The following is a 22,870-nucleotide window of genomic DNA, read 5'->3' on the forward strand; positions in this document are numbered from 1 at the left end:
CCGTCTGTTTCGGGCTCTGAAGGAGGGCTCTGCCTTCCTCCTTTGCATACGTACGTTAGTCAGGTATGAGAGGGGGGCGGCAGTTGGTTGAACGGGGTACTGGGGAGGTGAGGGTGCTTGCTCCCTTTTTTTTTAGGGTAAATTACAGCGTTGAGAAAGGCGTTCTGGCAGTTACAAAATGTTGGAATTGATTGGGATTTGCAGCTACATATGGTGCATGTCAGGAGCTTGACACGGGGAGCCTGAAATATCACTGTGCCGCTGTTTTTGCAGTGGGGGCAGGTGGCTTGGCCCAGATCAGGCAGGCACCGCCTTGCATTCCTTCCGGTGGCTGCATGGTGAGGGGCCGACCTCCTGTCTCTGCCTCTCCAGAGCTAGCACTGAAGAAGCCAAACCATCCTGGGTCATTCTCCCTCTGAAGGGCATGTGAGAAACCAGAATTGATAGTACACAATTGGTTATTTTTTTACCCAATTTTTCCAGAAACTAACTGCTCCTAGAACCAGGTGTAAAGGTTGGATGAGTGTAGGTAGATGTGAGAGACACAGAATTCCTTAGATCCCTTATGTGAACCTAGGCTTCTTAGACTTACTCCTAGGAGCAGGGATGAAAAAAAAAAAAAACCAAACCTGTTGCCCTTGACTCTGACTCAGTGACCCTATAGGACAGAGTAGAACAGCCCCATATGGTTTCCAAGGAGCTGCTGGTGGATTTGAACTGCCGAACTTTTGGTTAGCAGCTGAGCTCTTTACCACTGTGCCACCAGGGCTCCAAGGGAAGGCAGTAATAGCTTGTCACCAATGTTAGCCAATGCTTTTAAAATCTCAGTTCGTGCTGAGAAAATAAATAGCAAAATGTTTGGACAGGGTCTCTAGCCTGCTGTACTATAAGCTTTGTTTAGAAAGTATATTTTACAGTCTGGGCAAAAGGCTCAGACTTGCTAAGTGCTCAGCTATTTGATATCTTAGTCTGATGTACTTTTGACCTATACATGTCCATTTTGTTCCTGTCAGGTATAGATGATCCTTTGTCCAGTAATTGGTCGTTTCCTTTTTTGTCATGTGTTACTACAGTAGGCATCAACTGTTTCAGAGACCAGGCTGAATTCTCTGAAGTGCTGGTGTCCTTTACCCTCAGTTTGTTTTATGTTACAGAAAAGTGAGGAGGAAAGGAGAAATGGACCTTCTCTGAGAGGAATGGGCTCATTCTCTAACCAGCCGGTTTTGAGCTTTTTTAGAAGGAATAAAACCCAACCACCTAAAAACTAAAAAGCAGAACTCCCTGCTTTTCTTAGTGTCGTCCTGGTTTTCTGAGAGAAAACAGAATGATTCCTAAGCTGATTCCAGGCTGTGCTTGCTTTGTATGCCACAGCACCTGTCAGGAAAAAAATTTCCACTTGTCACAGGAAGTATCAGCTGGTCCAGTGGTGGGATCCGCCCCACCTGTTCTCCCCCATGACAACTGGAATACACCACAGACAGAATAGCTAACTCTCCCCTTGGAGATGGGGGTGGAAATGTAATCTTCTGGACACCCTTTAAAGCCTAAGTGATAGTCCTAAAATGTTGTATCGCTAAGGAACTATTTGTATACAGAGATCTCCTTCAATTTAGCTTTGAACAACATTTGAAGATTTTCCATTGATAGAAACAATTTGTTCTTGAAGGCAACTGTTTTTTTCTTTTTAATGAATACGGCATTTATCTAAATGTGCCCTATCTTATGCCAAAAAGAGGTAAATTTACAGGCAGGATACTGCACCCCCAAAAGCTTTGACCAAGTGTATTGCTGCATTCTTCTCCAGCAGGTGTTTGAGGATAAGCTACAAACTGATTGCTCTTGGAAAAAATGGCTTTATTCAGTGCAATAAGGTCTTAGCTGCCCACCACTCTGTGGAACTCCTGGCCCTGGTGACCTGGGTGGGACTAAAAGGATAAGACCATCCTAATGAGCCTGGAGGAGGAGCCCAGGTGGCACAATAGTTAAGAACTTGACTGCTAACCAAAAGGTCGGTGGTTCAAATCCACCATCCACTCCTTGGAAACCCTTTGGGGCAATTCTACTCTGTCCTGTAGGGTCACTAGGAGTCCGAAGCGACTTGACGGCACATAACAACAACGAGCCTGGGGCAGTAGATGAATATTCTCCTCGATGGTCTTTCACTTTAGTTCCTGCCTAGAAATTATTACTCTACTACAGAGCTTCTCAACCTGGGTACTTGGGACATCTGGAGCCAGATAATTCTTTGTCGTGGGGTGGGGTACTGTTCTATGCATTGTAAGATGTTTAGCAGTATAGTTGCCCTGTACCCACTAGATTCTTGGAAGCTACTTCTTATAAGCAGAATCCAAAAACTGTCAAATAGGTTTAAAGAGGGTGAGAAGTAAAGTAGAAATCTGAAACATCAAGTGAATGGGGTGGTAAAATGTTACATATATCTTTAAAGGGTTGAATTAAAAACACCCGTTGCCGTTGATTCTGACTCATAGCGACCCTATGGGAGATAGAAGAACGGCCCCATGTGGTTTCCAAGAGCTGCTGGTGGATTCAAACTGCACGTTTTGGCTAGCGGCCGAGCTCTTAACCACTGCACCACCAGGGCTCCACATGGCTGAATTAGAGATCTTAAAAGTAGATTCTGGAGGAATCCTGTGCTGAAAAGCTAGGGGTTGAGGGGATAGCAGGAGGAGAAAATGACTCCTGTCTCACAGAAACACTTGCCAGTCTCCTTGTCCCCTCAGACCCTGGGGTTTTCCTCTTATTGCCATGAGGAAGTCCCCTGGCTCCTACTCTTAAGAAGTGGATGGGGTCTGGGAATCCTCCATTCTAACCACTGTTTTTGGCAGTCAAGGAAACGAGTGTCTGCCCTCAGAGAAATAACTTGCCTAAGGTATCAGGTGATTACTAGGGCTAGTCTCTTGCCTCTTAGTCCAGCATTCCTCCCTCAGACCTGCTGGGGTCTGGAAGTCCGCTCTTCTGGTCTCAAAGATCTTGCCTGTGCCCTTCCCTAGTTGTGAGAGATGTCTGCAGATCTGAGCAAGTGAGAAGACCACATTCCAAGTCCTAGCTGTAGGTTTCTACTCTGCAACTGTAGCTGATTGAAGAAAAGCTCAGTTGTGTAGAACTTGGGGGCTTAGGAAAGCAATTAGAGGAAACAAGAGTTTATCTAAGCCAGGAGTGTTCGTCCCTCCTCTACCCTCACACCCTTTAAGATGTACTGCATGATGAAGGCAGGAAACGCCCGTTAGCAGAGCTTCCTGAAACCCACTGAGCTTTCTATACTTGATGCGACTCGGCTTCTCTATCATTTGGCGCTAGACAGCCACAGGGGGCTGGGAAGGACCTCGCTGAGGTTTGGCTTAGCGTTCTGTGTACTAACCGATTTCCCACTTTCCACCCAGCCTCTAAGAAGACCTCTGGCTTTCCCTTTGCTCTCAGACCCTTCCAGAACAGCGTATCCTGGGCCACCCTCACCTGGGGTTTTCTCTCCAAGCTCTTCTGGCTTTGGAGAGGAATGTTCGAGGTGCCCCATTTACTGGTTTGCTCATTGGTTAATGGCATCATTACTCCACCTTTCAGCCTGCTGTTAGGATCCTAATGATGTTCCTTTAACAGGCCAGAACAGCACGCTGTGAATACTGAACTACAGGAAGCAGCTTCTGCAGTTCCTCCTCACTTCCCTCCTCACCCTGGAGAGAAAAAAGAACTGCATTCCTTTGGCCAGGGAAAGCACCCAACCCCAGCCAAAGGGGAAAACCCTTTATTTTAAAAGCTGAGCACCAGCCTGCAAACCTATGCAGGGAGGCAGCCCAAGCTTGGTTTGGGGGGGTCCTCAGCAAGAGGATGATGGAGCAGCTATTTTCTCCTCCTACACGTGCTCCCCATCTGCTAGAGATTTCCCTTCCAACTCCAGCTTGGCTGGCAGGCATGTCCCTAAGAAACTGCAGGCCAAAATGGAGAGAGAGAACTGACTCCCTCCTCCACACATCCTGACTTGCTGCCAACTGCCAGAAAAAGAGGGCAACATTTGGGCATTTACCAGAAGACAAGGATGTGCCTTTTCATTTGTCTTTTTATTTTACATTTAAAAAGTGGTTATTGCTCTAACTGGGTCAGAGGTAAGGACCTCTCCCCTAAGGAGCCTTGGCCTTACAGCCCCATTTGACAGGGATGGAAGTCACAAGACAATGGAGTAGAGCCTCATGCCCTCCCATGAGGAAGCCCTTAATATTGCTGACATCTACCCTCTGCCCCGTCTCTCCTCCCACCCTGTGCTCCCACACTCGGGCACAACAGAGTGGTGGCCGACCCAGCCATGAGAGCTCTGGTAGACCGGAAGGGGCGGTCATCAGTGATGGCTTTCAGCTCTCCGGTTTGGGGGCCATTTCTCTTATCATCCAGTTCAACAGACATTTGCCGAGCGCCTACTGTGTGCCAGGCTTGTGCTAGGCGCGGCCCTCCCACACTCCATCCCCCATCACTGTCCACCAATGGAAGATGAAGAGGTCCATCTCTTCCCACGCAGGCAAGCGGCAGCTGGAACTCATCAGTCCTAGGGAAGAGTCTGCCTTCCCTTCTCAAGCACCATTTTTTTTTTTAACCAGAAAGGGGCAGTGGAGAGAGAGAACTGCCGTCTCACACTACTCAGGCTCTAAGGAAGGACATGAGGACCCTGGGTAGCTTTCACGGAACCCTGGATGAGATGGCAAGATATGGAGACCCCAGAGGCCGAGAGTGATAGCCAGGGCTGTTCTGCCTCTGTGTGGTGAATGGCTCAGGCCTGCCTTCCAGCAGCTTCCACTCCAGAATGGGTGGCTTCACAGCCCCAGGATGCTGGATGTGGACATACCTTTTCAGTTGTCCACGTCAGCACTGCCGAAACTCTAAGAGACATTTCCTAAAGAAATGGGGCCAATACCTCCCATTTCTCTTTCCTACTTCTTCTTAAGACCCTGGCCTAATGATCTTACAATGAAAGGGCCAAAGAAGACAGAGAATACAAGCAGCCAGCTCAGTCCTTACAGGAACTCCTCTGCCCTCTCGAGTGGAGCCTCCGATTTTGTTTTCCAAAAGATAACATCTTACGCTCGAAAAATTGTGCATCAACCAGAAGTCCTTGATGGCTGGACCCAGAAAAGGCTCGATGGCAGCAGCCCTGACCATGCAAGGCAGGCAGCCCCACGGCTTTGCTGACGTTCCTTGGTCTGAAAGACGCAGCTGGAGCCGTCAGTCCAGATGCTTGTCATCTCCCAGGAGCTTGGTGCATTTTCTGAAAGAGGAAGCCAGGCCAGGAGCGGCAAGGAGGCAAAAAGCTGTGTCTCGTGCAGCTCTGCCTCTTCTGGAATGGGGCCAGGCTTAGGCTTTTAGTTTTGTGGCTTGTTTAATTTTTTTGCAGGATTTGGGTTTTTAGTTCAGCCTCCTTTACCAGACGAGGCCAGGGGAAGAGGGAGAACTGTGCAGCTAGCTGTGTCTCCTCCCTGGCTTGCAGTCCTCCCTCTCCCTGTGCCCCTGAACCTGGGGACCAGCAGAGAAGAAAAATGAAATCCTTCTCCCTGCAGACAGCCAGTCACGCTTGGATGATGTTCACCGAGGCCTTGTTTGGAAACTGAGAGGAAAAAAAATGAGAGAAGCGGCCAGGGCTAATTGGAATAGACTTCTTGCAAGGTTGGAAATAGGGAGAGGACAGAAGGAAGTGAGCAGCAGGGCTGCGGCCTGATGGCCAAGCTCTTGTCCCTCATGGGAGGAAAGAGTAGCCCTGCCTGGACGTCTTATCTCGCTGCCTTCTCAAACCCAGCCTTCAGCCTCACTCAGCTGAATGGCTAAGACTGGGTACTGGCCCATGGCCCCTGGCACCCCAGTCAGGCCCCAGTAGAGCCATCCCCCCGGCTGGTTCTCCATCCTGCAGATCTGCCTCCGAGCACAGCCTCAGCTACTGACATTGTTGAGGTGCTTCTGGAGATGGAGGTTAATAAGAGGCTTCAGGAAAATGCCAGAAAGAGAGAAGTCAAGAGAGAGGACAGTAAGCCAGAGGGCACAAGGAGATGGAGGGAGGAGGAGATGCAGAGAAGGCCAGATGCTTGTTGAATAATCATCGTCAGAACCGTGAGATCCTCTCACATTCTCTACTGACTTTCTTCTGAGCTGCTCAGAGCGAGTACTGAAAAGGTTTTCATATCTGTTTTATAGAAGAGGAAAGTACAGAGAGATAAAGCACCGGTCCAAGGTCACACAGCACAGCAGGAACAGAAATGAGCCCAGAACCCCTACCCCTGCTTTCCCACACCAGCCAAGAGTTCTACCCTCTCTACTTGCTATCTTTTTTTTTTTTTTTTTATCCACCTCTGGCACCCTGCAAAAGGAAAGAATCCAAAATCAATTTGCAGTGTCTCCTGTGTCACACAGGCAGAGGCCAAGCTTGGCTCTGTCTGGCTGCAGCAATACCAGGCCCTGAGCTGACCCCTTCTGTAGTCCAGGGACGACCAGTGCACGAGCCATGGGCCCGTCACCCTTGCCGCCCTCACCTTGCTGCGGAGAAGACCCCCGCCCTGGTGCTCTGGTGTGCTGGTTTCTGATGCACTCTTGGCTTTTTCCTTGCTATTGTTGGGTTCATTGTCCTTGATGATGTCATACTGGCGGCAGAAGAGGGCGATGACACCTGGGGGGCACAAGGAGGAGTAGTCAGTGGGCAGAGCCTAAGTCCTTGTCCAGACAGACTCATTCCCACCAGCATTAGCTGGGCGCCTGCTAGGTACCAGGCTCCAGGTGCTCTCTCACCTGCACTACTGTGACAGTCTTCCTCTGAACTCTGGCTCCGGGGTCCACCTGTCCCCTTCTCAGCCACCCCTTCACTGCTGCTGGGCTGATCTTCCCACAACCTGCCGATCATGTCTCCTCCCTCCCCTTCTTTTATGAAACCTCTGACAGCTCCCCTTTTGCTTCAGGGGAAAACAGAAACAATAACAACATTTGTTGAGCATACGCCAGGCCCTGTGCTATGCACTGACACAGTCTATCTCAATCCCACAGCAACCCCAACAGGGCACCTGGTGGTGTCACCCCAGCTACAAGCGAGGACACTGATGCACAGTTTACATAATTTACTCAAGGTCACACAGTGGTGGAGCTGGGATGTGACCTCCAGGGCCTGCCCTCTTGCTGAATTTTTATTTTTATTAAAATATTAATACATGTACGTAATATATTTTGAAAATCAGGTAGTATTAAGGTAACTCCAACTCTTCTGTGTTTCTCCCGTTTTTTACTTTTATACCTCTAAACACTTATATTCCTATTCCTTGACTGGTCTATCTTATACATTATCTGTTAACTTCCAACCATGGTAGATAAAGCCTTCTAACGACTCCCTACTTCCCCTTCCCCTTACCCTAACAGAGTTACATCACAATTTGGGGTTAATTCACTATGTTTATATTGTTAAGATTATATAAATACTGTCTAGTAATGTATCTTAAGCAAACCTCCTCTCTGTTTTTCCTGCCTTTTCCAAGTGCCTGCTTTCCTATGTGCCTAAGTAATAATGTTTCCCAAACGCTTCTACAAGAGAGCCTGGCCTCTCAGCCACCGTGCTCATAAAGCTTCAGCACGGTTTTCAAATCGCTCAGAACTGATCCCAGTCTACTTCACAGCCTGCCTCCCACTGCTCCTCCACTTTCTACCTTCTTTCTTAGGGTGCAGCTGCACTGAGCCAGACTGAGCTTAGTCTGTTCCTTGAACACACCATGCCCAGAATGTTCTTCCTCTTTCGGTTGCTGGTAAGCTCTTCTTCATCCTGCAAAGCTCAGTTCCCACGTTACTTGCTGTGTTTTTCCTGATTTCCACTCCTAGCCCCCAAATTAACTGCCTAGCCCCCAAATTAACGGCACTCATCACACTGAAGTATAGTTACGTATGGGCCTGGCTTCCCCCAGACTGAGTTCCTACAAGCACAGGCCTCTTCTTAAGTCATGATTGTAGCCCTATAGCCTGGAAGGACAGGTGCTCGGTAAATGCTGGTTGTTGAGTACAAAGATGAATGAAACTTGATCTTTATCCTCAGAGAGCTCACAGGCCAGTGGGAAAAGAGAGAGACACAAGACCAACTAACTTACATAAGTGCTAAAGAGGGAGGCAGGCCGTATATAGTGGGAATGCAGAGCAGAAGGGCCATCCTAATGGAGGGATCTCAAGAGGATGCATGGAGGCTGTATCATTAGAGCTGGGTAGTTTAGGAGAATGTCCCGAGCCTGAGGGCAGGCAAATGACTTCCCCTGAGCTGCCCAGGCCTGAAGTCCCTTGAGGCACAGCAACCCAGAAGAGGAAGGAGAGGCTGTGGCCTTGGCCGGAAGGTAAAGGGGTTGGGCATGTATCCACTCCCAGAAGCTGGGACCACTTCTGAGGGAAGGGAAGCACAAGTACTCATATAATACTATAAGGCAGCTATCAATATGCTCTTTTTTGGGGGGGGGTGGGCAGATGAGAGAAGGGATCAAGTCTTGTCCCCAGAGCTGTTCCAGGCAGGACTTAGAGGCTTCTGATCTCTTCTCCCAGAGATCTCCAAGCACCTTACCCTTTGCTTCTGTAAGAGAAGGGACCTGAGGCTAAGCGAAGAAGAGTTTGGAGGCCCAGACTCACCCGCCCACATGAACAGGACCACCACGATGATGAGCACCTCGCCCGTCCGCAGCTGTTGGTTCCTCCCCATTTCCTTCATGGTCACCTCATCTGTGGGGACAGAAAGTAGGTCCTTGGCTCCTTCCCTCCCCCAGCCACTCCAGGGCCAAGCCCAAGCACTTTTAAGATAATAAGTGCTCATTTCTATAGGTGCCCACACATCCAATGATCTAAGAACACACTGATGACTACTTGGGGTGGCTGTGGTAAGACTTAATCCAAAGTTGTAAGTTTATATACCCATTGTCCTGGGGGACTAGAGCGAACCTCTTCTCTCTCAGGCACTGATTTACTTGGCTGGGGAGCGAGGGGGGAGATGGGCGCTAATGCTTTCCTCAAGCCATCCATGCTCTGGCCCTGACCACCCTCATCCCATCTTCTCCCTTCCTAACAATGCAGGGACCTGCCTTTGTTCTTGGAGGCCATCTTCTCAGCCTCGCGTGGGGTCTTAAAGAGCACTGGCTCGCTAGCCGGGCTCTGGCCCTGGATGGAGATGGCTTGCACGTGCACAATGTACTCGGTGTCCTCCTCCAGGTCCCAGAGGGCACAGGAGCGGGTGGTGGTGTTCACCTCCTGGATGAAGCGCAGCATCCGCACGTCCTTCTTCTGCAAAGGCAAAGCCAGGCCCACAGTTTACAGTGCCCAGTCACCAACCCGTGGTCTGCCCATCCTCCAGCAGTCAGTATGCTCATGCTACCATGCTAAATCCTTTACATACAAAATCCTAACCATCCCATCATTTCATTATCTCCATTTGACAGAGAAGGAAACTCTCTGAAAGTTGGGGAAGTCGTCCAAGGCCCACTGGTCCCGAATTCAAGTCTACCTGTCTGAGATCAAAACCGTGGTCTTAATTCCTATGTTCTGAGCAAAAGTTCCTGAACCCTCCCTTACTGATTCCCTTCTGTAGACCCAACTTCAAGCCATATGTGCAACTTTCTACCCTTCTCTCTTGTTCCTCATTCCTTTTTCCTTTCTATTTCTATCTTGATGTGTTCTTCCCTCCCGGGGACCTTGAGGTTTACCTGCTGAGAGATGGCAAATCCGATGACAACCTCATCCTCCAGGACATCCCAGCTCACCACTGCCGAGTTGGCCTTGAGGTGCCTGACCGTGACATTCACTGGTGCTGAGAGGCTTTCTGGGGAGCGGGAGGCACCTGAGCCTGAGCACCCTCTGTTGTGAGGCCCAGGCCCACTGCCTCATGAGGTAGGGTGGACAAAAAGGAACCTGGGGAAGGCCATGGAGTGGGGGAAGGAAGAAACTAAGGGCTCATATGGGGTCTGGGACATGGGTATGGGTCTCAGTTCCTTAGTGGGTTGATGAGCCAAGCCTGAGTTCCCAGGCTCCTTGTGTCCCAGTGGATGCCCATACTGGCCACAAGCTGGCCCCACCAAGGGTCCAAGGCTAAAACTGATGGGCCTGGGTCAGGGCCTGATTTAATGAAGGGTCAGTAAGAGGTGGGGGACAGGTATAGGGGAGGCATAGGTGACTGGGGGTGCAGGAATTAAAGGTGAGTCTGATGAAAAGCAGCCAAAAGGACTCCCAGTTCAGTGCTCGTTCTACAAAACTACACTCTCAAGTGAGTCACCTTGAGGGAAGGAGAAAGACCCAGAAGAAGGGAAGAGCCAGGTTGGGGTGAGCCCCAGGATGGGAGTGAGGAGCAATAGAGGAACCCCCCAGGAGTGTGGTGATCCAGGCAGAATGAACCCTGGGGAAGGGTCTGCATGAGCCTCTTCTCCAGATGCCACCAGCCCCAAGAGGTAGAGCTGGATGAGGAGGAGGCAGGGGAAGATGTGGTCACTCCGAGCAGGACCCCTCAGTGGAGTCAAGAGGACAGGGTAGGGCCTTCAGGATGGAGAAGAGAGTGGAAAAAGATCAGTAGAGAGGGCAGTTAGAGGGAGAGTGATGAAGGGAGGTCAGGAAGGGAGAACCTCCTACGAGAGGGGCAGGGGAGTCACACAAGCCTCTATGTCCCCCAAAGGGTAGGAGCTGCAAGGGGAAGGCCTAGGCCTGAGCAGCACCCCCTCACCCCACAGGTGAGTGGACCCAAGGCCTGAGGGGCTGGGCCCGGGGGAGCAGAGCCAGACATAGAGATGACAGAGACAGAGGGACACAGACAGGTGGAAGCAGACAAAGAACCACAGAAGAGACAGGTGGAGTATCAGAGACAGACAAAGAAGGAAATAGAAAGACAGAGAGCGCTGAGCCATGGAAAGATAGGTAGAGAAGAGAGAGACTGGACACAGGGAGAGCTCCCGGAGGATGGGGCCAGGCCCATGGGGCAGGCCAGACACTGACTGCACCCACCTAGCGCCCACCTGGGGAGCCAGTCCCCATTCCCCTCACACATGCTCAGGCACACTGGGATCCCAGCCTGCTCCAGCTCTGTCCTGCAGAGTTGGCCTGCAGAGCGTTGAGAGGTCTTTGGGGACAGGGGAGGAAGGGGGGAGGGGGAATGTCCTCAGCTGCTCCCTGGACCAGAGAAGAGACCTAGCGGACCCGGGGCAAAAGCCTAGGGTCAGGGGGATGGGATTAGGGGTTTGGGGACCACAGACCCAAGAAAACCTAGGGCTGAGATGATGGGAAGGGACTTGGGGGTTGAAGGACGGAACTAGGGTCAAGAAGGTGGGTAAGAGGCTAGGGGTTTGGGTTAGGAAACAGTGAGTGGGGTAAGACTCGGTCCCCAGGGGAGCGGAGAAGGGAACTGCCGACTCTCTAGGTGGCTGGCGCCAGAGAGGAGGCTGCCCCGCGCCCAGCGCGCCCGCCGCCCCCCGCGCGCGGCCCGCCCACAGCCCCCTGTTCCCGGGCCCCCTTACCCGCCTGCACGAGCGCGAAGCAGACGCAGCCCAGCCACAGGCGGAGCGCGGCGCGGGCGCGGGGCGGCCAGGCGTACGGCAGCCCGGGGCGCATGGCGGCTCCTCCGGCCGGCCGGCCCGGGGCGGCGCAGGGGGACGCGGCTCTGGCGCCCGGCGGCCGCTCGCGCTCGAGCTCCGGCCCGCGGCCCGCCCGGCCCGGCCACCCTGCGCCGCCCCGCGCCGCCTGCATGTCGGCTCCGCGGACAGCAACTCCCGCGCGGCGGCGGCGGCGGCGGCCGAGTCCACGTCGGGCGCCTGGGGGGCGGGGCGCCCCCGCTGCGGGTAGAGGCGCAGGGGCGGGGTGAGGGACGGAGGGCGTCCCGCTCCTGCCCTTACCGTCCGCGGTCAGGACCCGAAGGGGCTTCACGGACCGGCGGCTCCCAGCCTCTTGCCTGCGCGGGAGCCCAAGCGGGCTTCTCTGAGCCCCCACCATGGTCAGTGTCAACCTCCCAACCCCTCTCTCGTCTTCAGATCTGCGTCCCCGTACACACAGCCCTGACCCGGCCCTCCATCTCTGCCCTTTCCCGGGTGAAAAGGAGATACTCATCTGTGCCCACACTCCACCCTCGGCCTGGGGGTCCCCACCGCTCACTCTACCTCAGACCCGAGGCCTTGCTGGCTGGAGCAGGAGTAAGTAAAGGGGAGTTTACCATAGTATGGATAAGGTGACTCTTGGGTGCTCAGTAGGTGCTCAATCACTGTTTACCACAGGGCTGAGAAGAGGATGCCGTGACTCACTGGAGGGGCTAGTTCACTGGCCTCAGGCCAATCCTTTCCCTTCTTTGGGTCTTTTTTTTATCCATAATGAGAGTAATAGTGAGCACCTACTAGGTGCCAGATACTGTGCTAAGGGCTCTTCTTATGTCACTTGATTCTCAGTGGCGCCTATAGGGTCGCATTCTACTGTTTGCACAGGAAGAGACTGCAGCGTGGAGGGATTACTTGGCTTTCCCAAGGGCCCACAATAGAGTCAGCATTTGAACTCACTCACTCTGGTATTCCTGAAATTCTAGAATTTACCTGTGCCCGTTCCTCCCCAGCCTGAGAACAATCTGGAACGATTTCTTCCTGGAGGTGGGGTGAGGGTGAGCGGCTCCAGGGCTTCCCTCCCCCACCCAGCTGGTGCACCTCATTCTGACCTGGCTGAGTGTTGTGAGCAGTGTCTGCACGAAGGGCTGTAAAGTGCAGGGGACTCTGGAGACTTGGCAGGTAGCCACAGGTAATAAAAGCTCTTGGACCACCCCCTCCCCTCATTACCTTGGGAACATCTGTATGCCCACCACTGACCCTACCTCTGCCCCACACACCCTCCTGCCCAATCCACCCCCTGTCTGATCTTGAAATAGCAGAGGGGTGCCAACTTTTCCCTAACGTGAAGATCTTTGGAACATCAGGCAGCTGGGAGCCCCCACCCACCCTGTGACACTCTCCACCCCAAGTCCCAGTCAGAGAAACAGGGTTGAAAAGAGGCATGGGCCAGGGCTGCAGGCCCCCTGACATTGGGGCGGCACCCATCTTTCCAAATGAGCCCTCCCCCACACACACAGTCTGAAATTTCACCATTAGCAGGTCATTCCTTTGGGTCTTAAAGGCCTTGTGGTGTTCCGGAAGCCCCTGGAAGGGCTAATCCTTTTTGGAAGGGGGACCCCTTGCAAAGTTATCCCACAGAACCTTACATCCTCAAGATCTCCCCCTCCGACCGCAGTTTTACAGATTAAGAAACTGAGGTGCAGAGATGGGAAGAGCCTGGTGCAGATTCACACAGTGGGTCAAGAGCAGCAATAGAACCCTCATCGCCTAAAACGCACCCCAGGACTCCTTCCAATGCCCCCAAGATTCTACTTGGTCACTTTGGGAGGGGTAGGATGGGAGGGGGCCGAGAGTTCTCGCTGAGCAGTGGACTTCTAACTGCCCAGGTCTCATACCCCCCGGTCTGCCTGGCTGCACAGGCTGACACCCCCACCCCATATCTCTTTCCTCAGCCACATACCTTGTCCTGGGGGCAAACCTCAGCTGGGACCTTAACCTCTTTGGGATAGGAGTGGGGAACTCCAGAGCGCCTCTCTCCCTCTCTCTGCTTTCTCTCTCCCTGCAGCTGCTCTCTGCTCCACCCCACTCGGCCCGCCCTACCAGCTGCAGCTTGGCCCCTGGGGACCTACCCCCCACTGGCCAGAGAGGAAAAGACAAGGTGAGGGGCTTGCAGGAACAAACAGCTAGAACCCTGTCAGGAACCACCAGGAAGGAGAGGGGTCAGATAGAGGTCACAGAGTCCACCCCCCCCCCCCCGCCCTTGCTGGGGAAAAAAGGGGAGGGAAGGGTCGTGGTGGGGGCTGGAGTCCAGTCAGGAGCTGGGAAAAGGGGAGTCTCGGCGCCACCTGCTGGCGCCTCTGGGGTATATAACCCTGGATAAATTTAGAACGTTGGGAGTGGCGAGATGGCAGTGTCTGAGGGTTTGAGATGGATCAGGCATGAAGGACGGACAGCAGGGAAGGATTCGAAAAGTTGTGGCTGCGGGAGACCAGCCTTCCCAGGCCCCAGGATGCATGGAGTGTTTGGGCATTGTCTAGATTCTGGGAAAAGTCGTAGAGCCCGGCAGCCAATGGGAACTGGCCTGTGGTGGGAAGAGCTGGGAGGAGTTAGAGGTGCCCTGGGTGGGCTTGGGAGGAGGCTGTCAGCATCAGTCTGTACACCATCCCTTAGAACAAAGCCTGACGTGCGGTAGGTGCTCAGTAAATGTTTATCGAACATGTGGAATAAATTCATTTTCCAATATTTATTTATTGAGTACCTACTATGTACTGGAGCTCCTGCATGGTGCAAATAGTTAACATGTTCTTAACATGCTGCTAACCAAAAGAATGGAGGTTCCAGTGCACCCAGAGGTGCCTCGGAAGAAAGACCTGGTGATCTACTTCTGAAAAATCAGCCATTAAAAACCCTATGGAGCACAGGTCCACTCTGACACACGTGAGGCCTCTGCGAGTCGAAACTGACTCAGCTACAACTGGTTTTTACTATTTACCAGGCAGGCTCTGTGCAATTTTCTGTAAATATGGCAGTAGGAGAATGACTGAACTCGTGAATGGGGATCTGGGTGGGGGCTGAGGGGTGAGCCTCTGTTCTCCCAGCTGCGCTGATCTCCATTGGGAGGACTCCACAGACATCTCCTAGGAGACTGGCTGGCCACTCACACGTTGGCACCTAGTGTGGTCACCAGCATTTGGACCCTCCTGGGTGCCCATAGCTGTCTAGAGTCCAGCACTAACCCACGCTGCAGATGCCCAAGCCAGACCCCAGGCAACCATTTAGAATGCAGAGGCTCCTCTTTGCAGCCTGGAGTGGTCATGACTTCTGTGTAGGGTGCCCACTAGACACACACCCTAAATCACAGGGAGGATCAGGAGAAGGGCAGGAGATTGCTTTGGGAATATAATAGGTGAGCACCTACCAAGAGCTTGGCTCTTTGCACAGGTGGTTTTGAGTCTTAGGCTGGTGTGTGTTATTCACTCCATTTACACGTCAGGAACCCGAGGCTCAGGAAGGGAGGAGACTTGCTCTGGATCACAGAGTCAGGGGAAGAAGTGCAGGTACGTAGCTTCAAGTTCAGGACTCGACCCACTCTGCCTACTGCCTCCCGTCACTCCTGGTTGCTCTTAGGACAGGGGGTGGGGGCTCACGGATCACCAGAGAACATCAACTTTCCTTCCCCGGAGGACTTGAGGAGCTCCTTGCTCACAGAGGCTGTTGCTAAGCACAGGCCCAAGACCACAACAGGGAAGGGGCCCACCCACCCCCCAACTTCCCATGTGCTGAGCACATTACATACATAGAAGCCTCTTTGAATCCTCACAACTCTGAGAAGTTGGAAGTATTATACCTATTTTACAGATGGGGAAGCTGAGGCTCAAAGAGCCCTGGGTCATGCAGCTGGAAGATACTTGTCTGGCCTGTTTAACCCCCAAAACCCCTATCACAGCAATGATTAGGCCAGCCCAATGCAATGTTTCCTAAGGGCCTGTGCCTGGCCAGCTGGGGCTGGGTGCTGAGGACACAGTGATGAACCAGACTGGTGTGAGCCCTTGAGGATCTCCCACGGGTGGGGGAGAAGGAGAGACACCCTCTTAAATTACAGAGAGGGGACCTCCCTCTGAGACAGGAGGCACCGGGGATCTACAGGTGCATAAGAGGGTATTAACTTGAGAGGAAAGCAGGGAGGGCTTCTGGGAGGAGGTGATGCCTGAGCTTAATAAGCACTGACAGGTGGTAATTTGTCAAATGAGGAGAAAGGGGCTGAGAGTAAAAGGAACAATTGACTTTGAGGCCTGGGAGAGTGTAGTGTTTAGGTGGGGGGAGGCAGAGTGTTTATGTGGGGTAGCAGGGGTAGGCGGGGTTGCCACAAGCTCTGGGCTGTGGCAGTAGGAACAGGACAAATAGGACTGGATTTGAAAGACTGTTCCGAGCTTGAAAGAGAAGTCAGGGCTAGCGAGGCCTTTATTCATTCAACAAATATTTATTGAGCACCTACTAAGTGCCAGGCACTGTGGTAGGCTCTAGGAATGCACAGGGAACAAAAGGACCAGGTGCCACCCACATGGATCTCACATTCCACTGGGAGAGACAGGCAATAAACAAGTGAGCTACTGACTAAATAAAATACCTTCAGAGACCACAGGGGCTAGGAAAACAGATGGAGTGATGTGGTAGAGAGTGGCTGGGTGTCTTAATATTAGGTAGTGTGGTCTGAGGGGATGATGTCTGAACTGAGACCTGAAGGAAGAAAAGAGGCAGGAATGAAACATGTCATCACAAGGGTGTTCCAGCCACAGGGCCAGCAAATGCAGAAGCCGTGGGGCAGGGGCCAGCTTGGCCTGTTCAGGAAGCCAAAAGAAGCTAGTGAGACTGGAGCTTGGTGGGCAGGGAGGAAGAGATGAGGGCAGCTGAAATGGGATAGCACAGGGCCTCGGAAGTGTGCGAGGGAATTGGGATGAATTTCACTCGCAATGGGGAGCTCCAGGGAGAGATGTGGTCTGATCTACATTTTAAAAGGCTCACTTTGCTGGCTCCAGTGTGCAGGCCAGACCCAAGAACACAGGAGTGAGCAGGCAAGGAGGCAGCTGCAGTTGCCTGGCCAAAAGTCCTGGGGTCTTGGCCAAGGAGTGGCAGGGAACAGGGAGAGAAGGTGGTGGAGGATTTGGGACACTTTCAGTAGGAGGCGCTGATGGTGGATGAGTGAGGAGAGATGAAAAGGGAGCAGGGTAGGGTCAGCTCTGCAAAGCCCAGTTCTGAGGCTAGAAACACCTGGCTAGGCAACACTGGGCCAGTTACCCCACCTCTCTGAGCCTCAAATGCCTCCTCTTGAAGAGGAGGATAATAATAGTACCCATACCACAGAGTGGTGGAGATGATGGGAGGTGGGCAGAGAAGAGGAGGAAGAGCAAAAGGAGAAGAGAAGAGGGAGGAGGGGGAGGTAAGAGGAGGAAAGGGCAGAAGCCTTCTAATTGGGTCAAGCAGGCCTCCTCCTTCAGTTCTTCAGAGTCTACAAAGGAAATGACTCCCATCTGACAGAGCTTGGAGAGGTTGAGAATCTTGCCCAAGGTCACTGTTATGGATTGAATACAAAAAACCAAACCAAACACATTGCTGTTCAGTCGACTTCAGCCCATAGCGACCTTATAGGACAGAGTAGAACTGCCCCATAGCATTTCCAAGGAGCAGCTGGTGGATTCAAACTGCCAACCTTTTGGTTAGCAGCCAATCTCTCTCTCTGTCTCTTTTTTTTTTTTTTTTAATAATTTTTATTGTGCTTTAAGTGAAAGTTTAAAAATCAAGTCAGTCTCTCACACAAAAACCCATATACACCTTGCTACACACTCCCAATTACTCTCCCCCTAATAAGACAGCTCGCTCTCTCCCTCCACTCTCTCTTTTCATGTCCATTTCGCCAGCTTCTAACCCCCTCTACCCTCTCATCTCCCTTCCAGGCAGGAGATGCCAACATAGTCTCAAGTGTCCACCTGATCCAAGAAGCCCACTCCTCACTAGCATCCCTCTCCAACCCATTGTCCAGTCCAATCCATGTCTGAAGAGTTGGCTTTGGGAATGGTTCCTGTCCTGGGCCAACAGAAGGTTTGGGTGCCATGACCACCGGGGTCCTTCTAGTCTCAGTCAGACCATTAAGTCTGGTCTTATGAGAATTTCGGGTCTGCATCCCACTACCCTCCTGCTCCCTCAGGGGTTCTTTGTTCTGTTCCCTGTCAGGGCAGTCATCGGTTGTAGCCGGGCACCATCTAATTCTTCTGGTCTCAGGATGATGTAGTCTCTGGTTCATGTGTCCCTCTCTGTCTCTTGGGCTCATAATCACCTTGTGTCCTTGGTGTTCTTCATTCTCTTTTGCTCCAGGTGGGCTGAGGCCAATTGATGCATCTTAGATGGCTGCTTTCTAGCCTTTAAGAGTTCAGACGCCGCTCTTCAAAGTGGGATGGAGAATGTATTCTTAATAGATTTTATTATGCCAATTGACTTAGATGTCCTCTGAAACCGTGGTCCCCAGACCCCTGCCCCTGCTACACTGGCCTTTGAAGCATTCAGTTTATTCAGGAAACTTCTTTGCTTTTGGTTTAGTCCAATTGTGCTGACCTCCCGTGTATTGTGTGCTGTCTTTCCCTTCACCTAAAGTAGTTATCTACTTTCTAATTAGTGAATGCCCTTCTCCCACCCTCCCTCCCTCCCCCGTCTCATAACCACAAAAGAATCTTTTCTTCTCCATTTAAACTATTTCTCAAGTTCTTGTAATAATGGTCTAATACAATATTTGTCCTTTTGCAACTGACTAATTTCACTCAGCATAATGCCTTCCAGGTTCCTCCATGTTATGAAATGTTTCACAGATTCCTCACTGTTCTTTATCGATGTGTAGTATTCCATTGTGTGAATATACCATAATTTATTTATCCATTCATCCGTCGATGGGCACCTTGGTTGCTTCCATCTTTTTGCTATTGTAAACAGTGCTGCAATAAACATGGGTGTGCATATATCTGTTCGTATAAAGGCTCTTTTTTCTCTAGGATATATTCCAAGGAGTGGGATTGCTGGATTGTATGGTAGCTCTATTTCTAGCTTTTTAAGAAAGTGCCAAATTGATTTTCAAAGTGGTTGTACCATTTTACATTCCCACCAGCAGTGTATAAGTGTTCCAGTCTCTCCACAGCCTCTCCAACATTTATTATTTTGTGTTTTTTGGATTAATGCCAGCCTTGTTGGAGTGAGATGAAATCTTATTGTAGTTTGGATCTGCATTTCTCTAATGGCTAATGATCGTGAATATTTCCTCATATATCTGTTAGCTACCCGAATGTCTTCTTTAGTGAAGTGTCTATTCATATCTTTTGCCCATTTTTTCATTGGGTTATTTGTCTTTTTGCAGTATCATGTAGATTTTAGAGATCAGGCACTGATCAGAAATGTCATAGCTAAAAACTTTTTCCCAGTCTGTAGGTAGTCTTTTTACTCTTTTGGTGAAGTCTTTGGATGAGCATAAGTGTTTGATTTTTAGGAGCTCCCAGTTATCTAGTTTTTCTTCTACGTTCTTTATAATGTTTTCCATACTGTTTATGCCATGTATTAGGGCTCCTAATGTTGTCCCTATTTTTTCTTCCATGATCTTTATCGTTCTAGATTTTATATTTAGGTCTTTGATCCGTTTCGAGTTAGTTTTTGTGCATGGAATGAGGTGTGGGTCTTGTTTCATTTTTTTGCAGGTGGATATCCAGTTATGCCAGCACCATTTGTTAAAAAGACTGTCTTTCCCCGTTTAACTGTTTTGAGGCCTTTGTCAAATATCAACTGCTCATATGTGGGTGGATTTATGTCTGGATTCTCAATTCTGTTCCATTGGTCCATGTACCTGTTGTACCAGTACCAGGCTGTTTTGACTACTGTGGTGGTATAATAGGTTCTAAAATCAGGTAATATAAGGCCTCCCACTTTGTTTTTCTTTTTCAGTAATGCCTTATTTATCCAGGGCCTCCTTCCCTTCCATATGAAATTGGTGATTTGTTTCACCATCTCATTAAAGAATGTCCTTGGGATTTTGATCAGAATTGCATTAAATGTATAGATAGCTTTTAGTAGAATAGACATTTTTGTAATGTTAAGTCTTCCTATCCACAAGCAAGGTATGTTCTTCCACTTATGTAAGTCTCTTTTGGTTTCTTGCAGAAGTGTACTGTAGTTTTCTTTGTATAAGTCTTTTATATGTCTGGTAACATTTATTCCTAAGTATTTTATCTTCTCGGGGGCTACTGTAAATGGCATTGATTTGGTAATTTCCTTTTCAATGTTCTTTTTGTTGGTGTAGAGGAATCCAACTGATTTTCGTATGTTTATCTTGTATCCCGATACTCTGCTGAACTCTTCTATTGTTTCAGTAGTTTTCTGGGGGATTCCTTAGGGTTTTCTGTGTATAAGATCATGTCATCTGCAAACAGAGATACTTTTACTTCTTCCTTGCCAATCCGGATGCCCTTTATTTCTTTATCTAGTCTAATTGCTCTGGCTAGGACCTCCAGCACAATGTTGAATAAGAGTGGTGATAAAGGGCATCCTTGTCTGGTTCCCGATCTCCATGGGAATGCTTTCAGGCTCTCTCCATTTAGGGTGATGTTGGCTGTTGGCTTTGTATAAATGCCCTTTATTATGTTGAGAGATTTTCCTTCTATTCCTATTTTGCTGAGAGTTTTTATCATGAATGAGTGTTGAACTTTGTCAAATGCCTTTTCTGCATCAATTGATAAACTCATGTGATTCTTGTCTTTTGTTTTATTTATGTGGTGGATTACATTAATTGTTTTTCTAATGTTGAAGCATCCCTGCATACCTGGTATGAATCCCACGTGGTCATGGTGGATTATTTTTTTGATATGTTGTTGAATTCTATTGGCTAGAATTTTGTTGGGGATTTTTGTATCTACATTCATGAGGGATATAGGTCTATAATTTTCTTTTCTTGCGGTGTCTTTACCTGGTTTTGGTGTCAGGGATATGGTGGCTTCATAGAATGAGTTTGGTAGTATTCCGTCCTTTCTATGCTCTGAAATACCTTTAGTAGTAGTGGTGTTAACTCTTCTCTGAAGGTTTGGTAGAACTCTGCAGTGAAGCTGTCGGGACCAGGGCTTTTTTTTGTTGGGAGTTTTTTGATTACCTTTTCAATCTCTTCTTTCCTTGTGTGTCTATTTAGTTGTTCTACCTCTGTTTGTGTTAGTTTAGGTAGGTAGTGTGTTTCTAGGAATTCATTTCTTCTAGGTTTTCAAATTTGTTTGAGTATAGTTTTTCATAGTAATCTGATATGATTCTTTTAATTTCAGTTGGGTCTGTCGTAATATCACCTATCTCATTTCTTATTCGGGTTATTTGCTTCCTCTTCTGATTTTCTTTTGTCAGTTTGGCCAGTGGTTTATCAATTTTGTTGATTTTTTTCAAAATCCAGCTTTTGGTCTTGTTAATTCTTTCAATTGTTTTTCTGTTTTCTATTTCATTTAGTTCAGCTCTAATTTTTATTATTTTCTTCTGGTGCCTGTGGGTTTCTTTTGTTGCTCTCTTTCTATTTGTTCCAGTTGTAGGGATAATTCTTTGATTTTGGCCTTTTCTTCCTTTTGGATGTGTGCGTTTATTGACATAAATTGGCCCCTGAGCACTAGCAGCCAATCTCTTAACCATTGTGCCAGTGTCCCCCCAAAATATGTGTTGTAAATCCTAAACTCCTGTACCTGTTGCTGTAATCCCATCCGGGAGTCGGGTTGGAGCCCTGGGGGTACGGTGGTTAAGAGCTCGGCTGGTAACCAAAAGGTTGGCAGTTGGAATCCACCAGCCGCTCCTTGGAAACCCTGTGGGGCAGTTCTACTCTGTCCTGTAGGGTTTCTGTGAGTCGGGAGTTGACTTGACAGCAAGGGGGTTGGTTTTGGGAGTAGGATTTTCTTAGGAAACCCTGGTCGCATAGTGGTTAAGAGCTATGGTTGCTAACCAAAAGGTCGGCAGCTCAAATCTACCAGGCACTCCTTGGAAACCCTATGGGGTAGTTCTACTCTGTTCTATAGGGTCGCTATGAGTCGGAGTCGACTCGACGGCAATGGGTTAGGCACAGAAGCAAGGAAGCACAAACTAGGGCAAGACTGATCCCACCTGGAGATCGCCAAGGAACTGAGGAATAAAAGCTGAAGAGAGACATGGACCTTTCCCTGGGGCCGACAGAGAGAGAAAGCCTTCCCCTAGAGCTGGTGCCCTGAGTTTGGACTTCCAGTCTTCTGTGAGAAAATTAATTTCTGTTTGTTCAAGCCACCCACTTGCAGTATTTCTATTATAGCAGCACGAGAAGACTAAGACAGGCCCCCGCCAATCAGTGTTGGCTCAATGCCTCAAACCCTGGACTCGTCTTTGCTTCCAGAGATAGATTCTCAGCTATACGACACAGTCACCCAGGTCACTCAAGAGTGGGGACAAAGACCCTAATTCAGGGGGCCCAGAAAGGGGGCGGCAGGAAGTGGATGTGGCTGAGGTAAAACCTCTTTCCTACCGGTGGAGGGTCAGCGAAAAAGAGGAAGGCCCTCAACGAGATGGATTGACACAGTGGCTGCAACAGTGGGCTCAAGCATAACGATTGTGAGGATGGCGCAGGACTGGGCAGTGTTTCGTTCTGTTGTACATAGGGTCATTATGAGTTAGAACCGACTCAATGGCACCTAACAACCACCAGGGGTGGACGGACAACGGCCTGGAAGTCAGGCAGCCCTGGGTTCAAACCTCGGCTCAGCCTCTGACTGGCTGGATGGCCTCAGGCACCTATTTTCACTGGCAAAGGGTGCTGATTCAAAGTGAGGGTCCCGGGCTCAGAGACCCTCCCACCACCCACATCTTAGGTCCACCCAGGGCCTCCCTCAGCCTGAGGGAACATGGCTTTGCAGAGCCAGAGTATGGCCAGCAGAGGGCGCCCGCCTTGTCCATCGTCAACCCAGTATTGTCTAGAGCAGAACAGGCTGCAGGGACCTAGCGCCAGCTGGCTGCTCTGCCTCCTGCTTTGCTCCCTCAGACCCCGGCCCCGGCCCCAGGATGCCAGCTCTCAGGTGGGCAGACCACAGACTTAACAGCCAGGCAGAGTCTGAATCTTCCGGCTGCTGCTGCACTGTGCACAAGTCCCTGAACCTCTCTGCGCCTCCGTTTCAACAGTAGCGCCTACCTCATAGGGTTCTGTGAAGGCTCAGTGAGATCAACCACGTAGAGCACTCAGCACACAGAAAGGGCTCAGTACCCAGGAGCTACTATTTTTATTAGCAGTAGCGACAGTTGTA

At 50.2% G+C, this 22,870-nt stretch overlaps 1 protein-coding gene across 2 annotated transcripts; it reads right to left on the bottom strand.

Moving 5' to 3' along the window:
* Window positions 1-3,995: 3,995 nt before the first annotated feature.
* FNDC5 (fibronectin type III domain containing 5) lies at window positions 3,996-11,583 on the bottom strand. 2 transcript variants are annotated; one of them, XM_064281657.1, is made up of 6 exons: window positions 11,490-11,583; window positions 9,696-9,811; window positions 9,078-9,276; window positions 8,632-8,721; window positions 6,522-6,655; window positions 4,004-5,605 (listed from the first exon to the last, which is right to left on the bottom strand). In XM_064281657.1, exons 1-6 carry the CDS (start codon window positions 11,581-11,583, stop codon window positions 5,567-5,569), a joined length of 672 nt encoding a protein of 223 aa, XP_064137727.1. In that variant the 3' UTR covers window positions 4,004-5,566. The 2 variants fall into 2 exon arrangements, with proteins under 2 accessions (XP_064137726.1, XP_064137727.1); XM_064281656.1 differs by having other exon boundaries at window positions 3,996-6,655.
* Window positions 11,584-22,870: the final 11,287 nt, after the last annotated feature.

Source organism: Loxodonta africana, chromosome 3 (genome assembly GCF_030014295.1).
Source record: "Loxodonta africana isolate mLoxAfr1 chromosome 3, mLoxAfr1.hap2, whole genome shotgun sequence".
In the NCBI taxonomy this organism is placed as follows: Eukaryota; Metazoa; Chordata; class Mammalia; order Proboscidea; family Elephantidae; genus Loxodonta; species Loxodonta africana.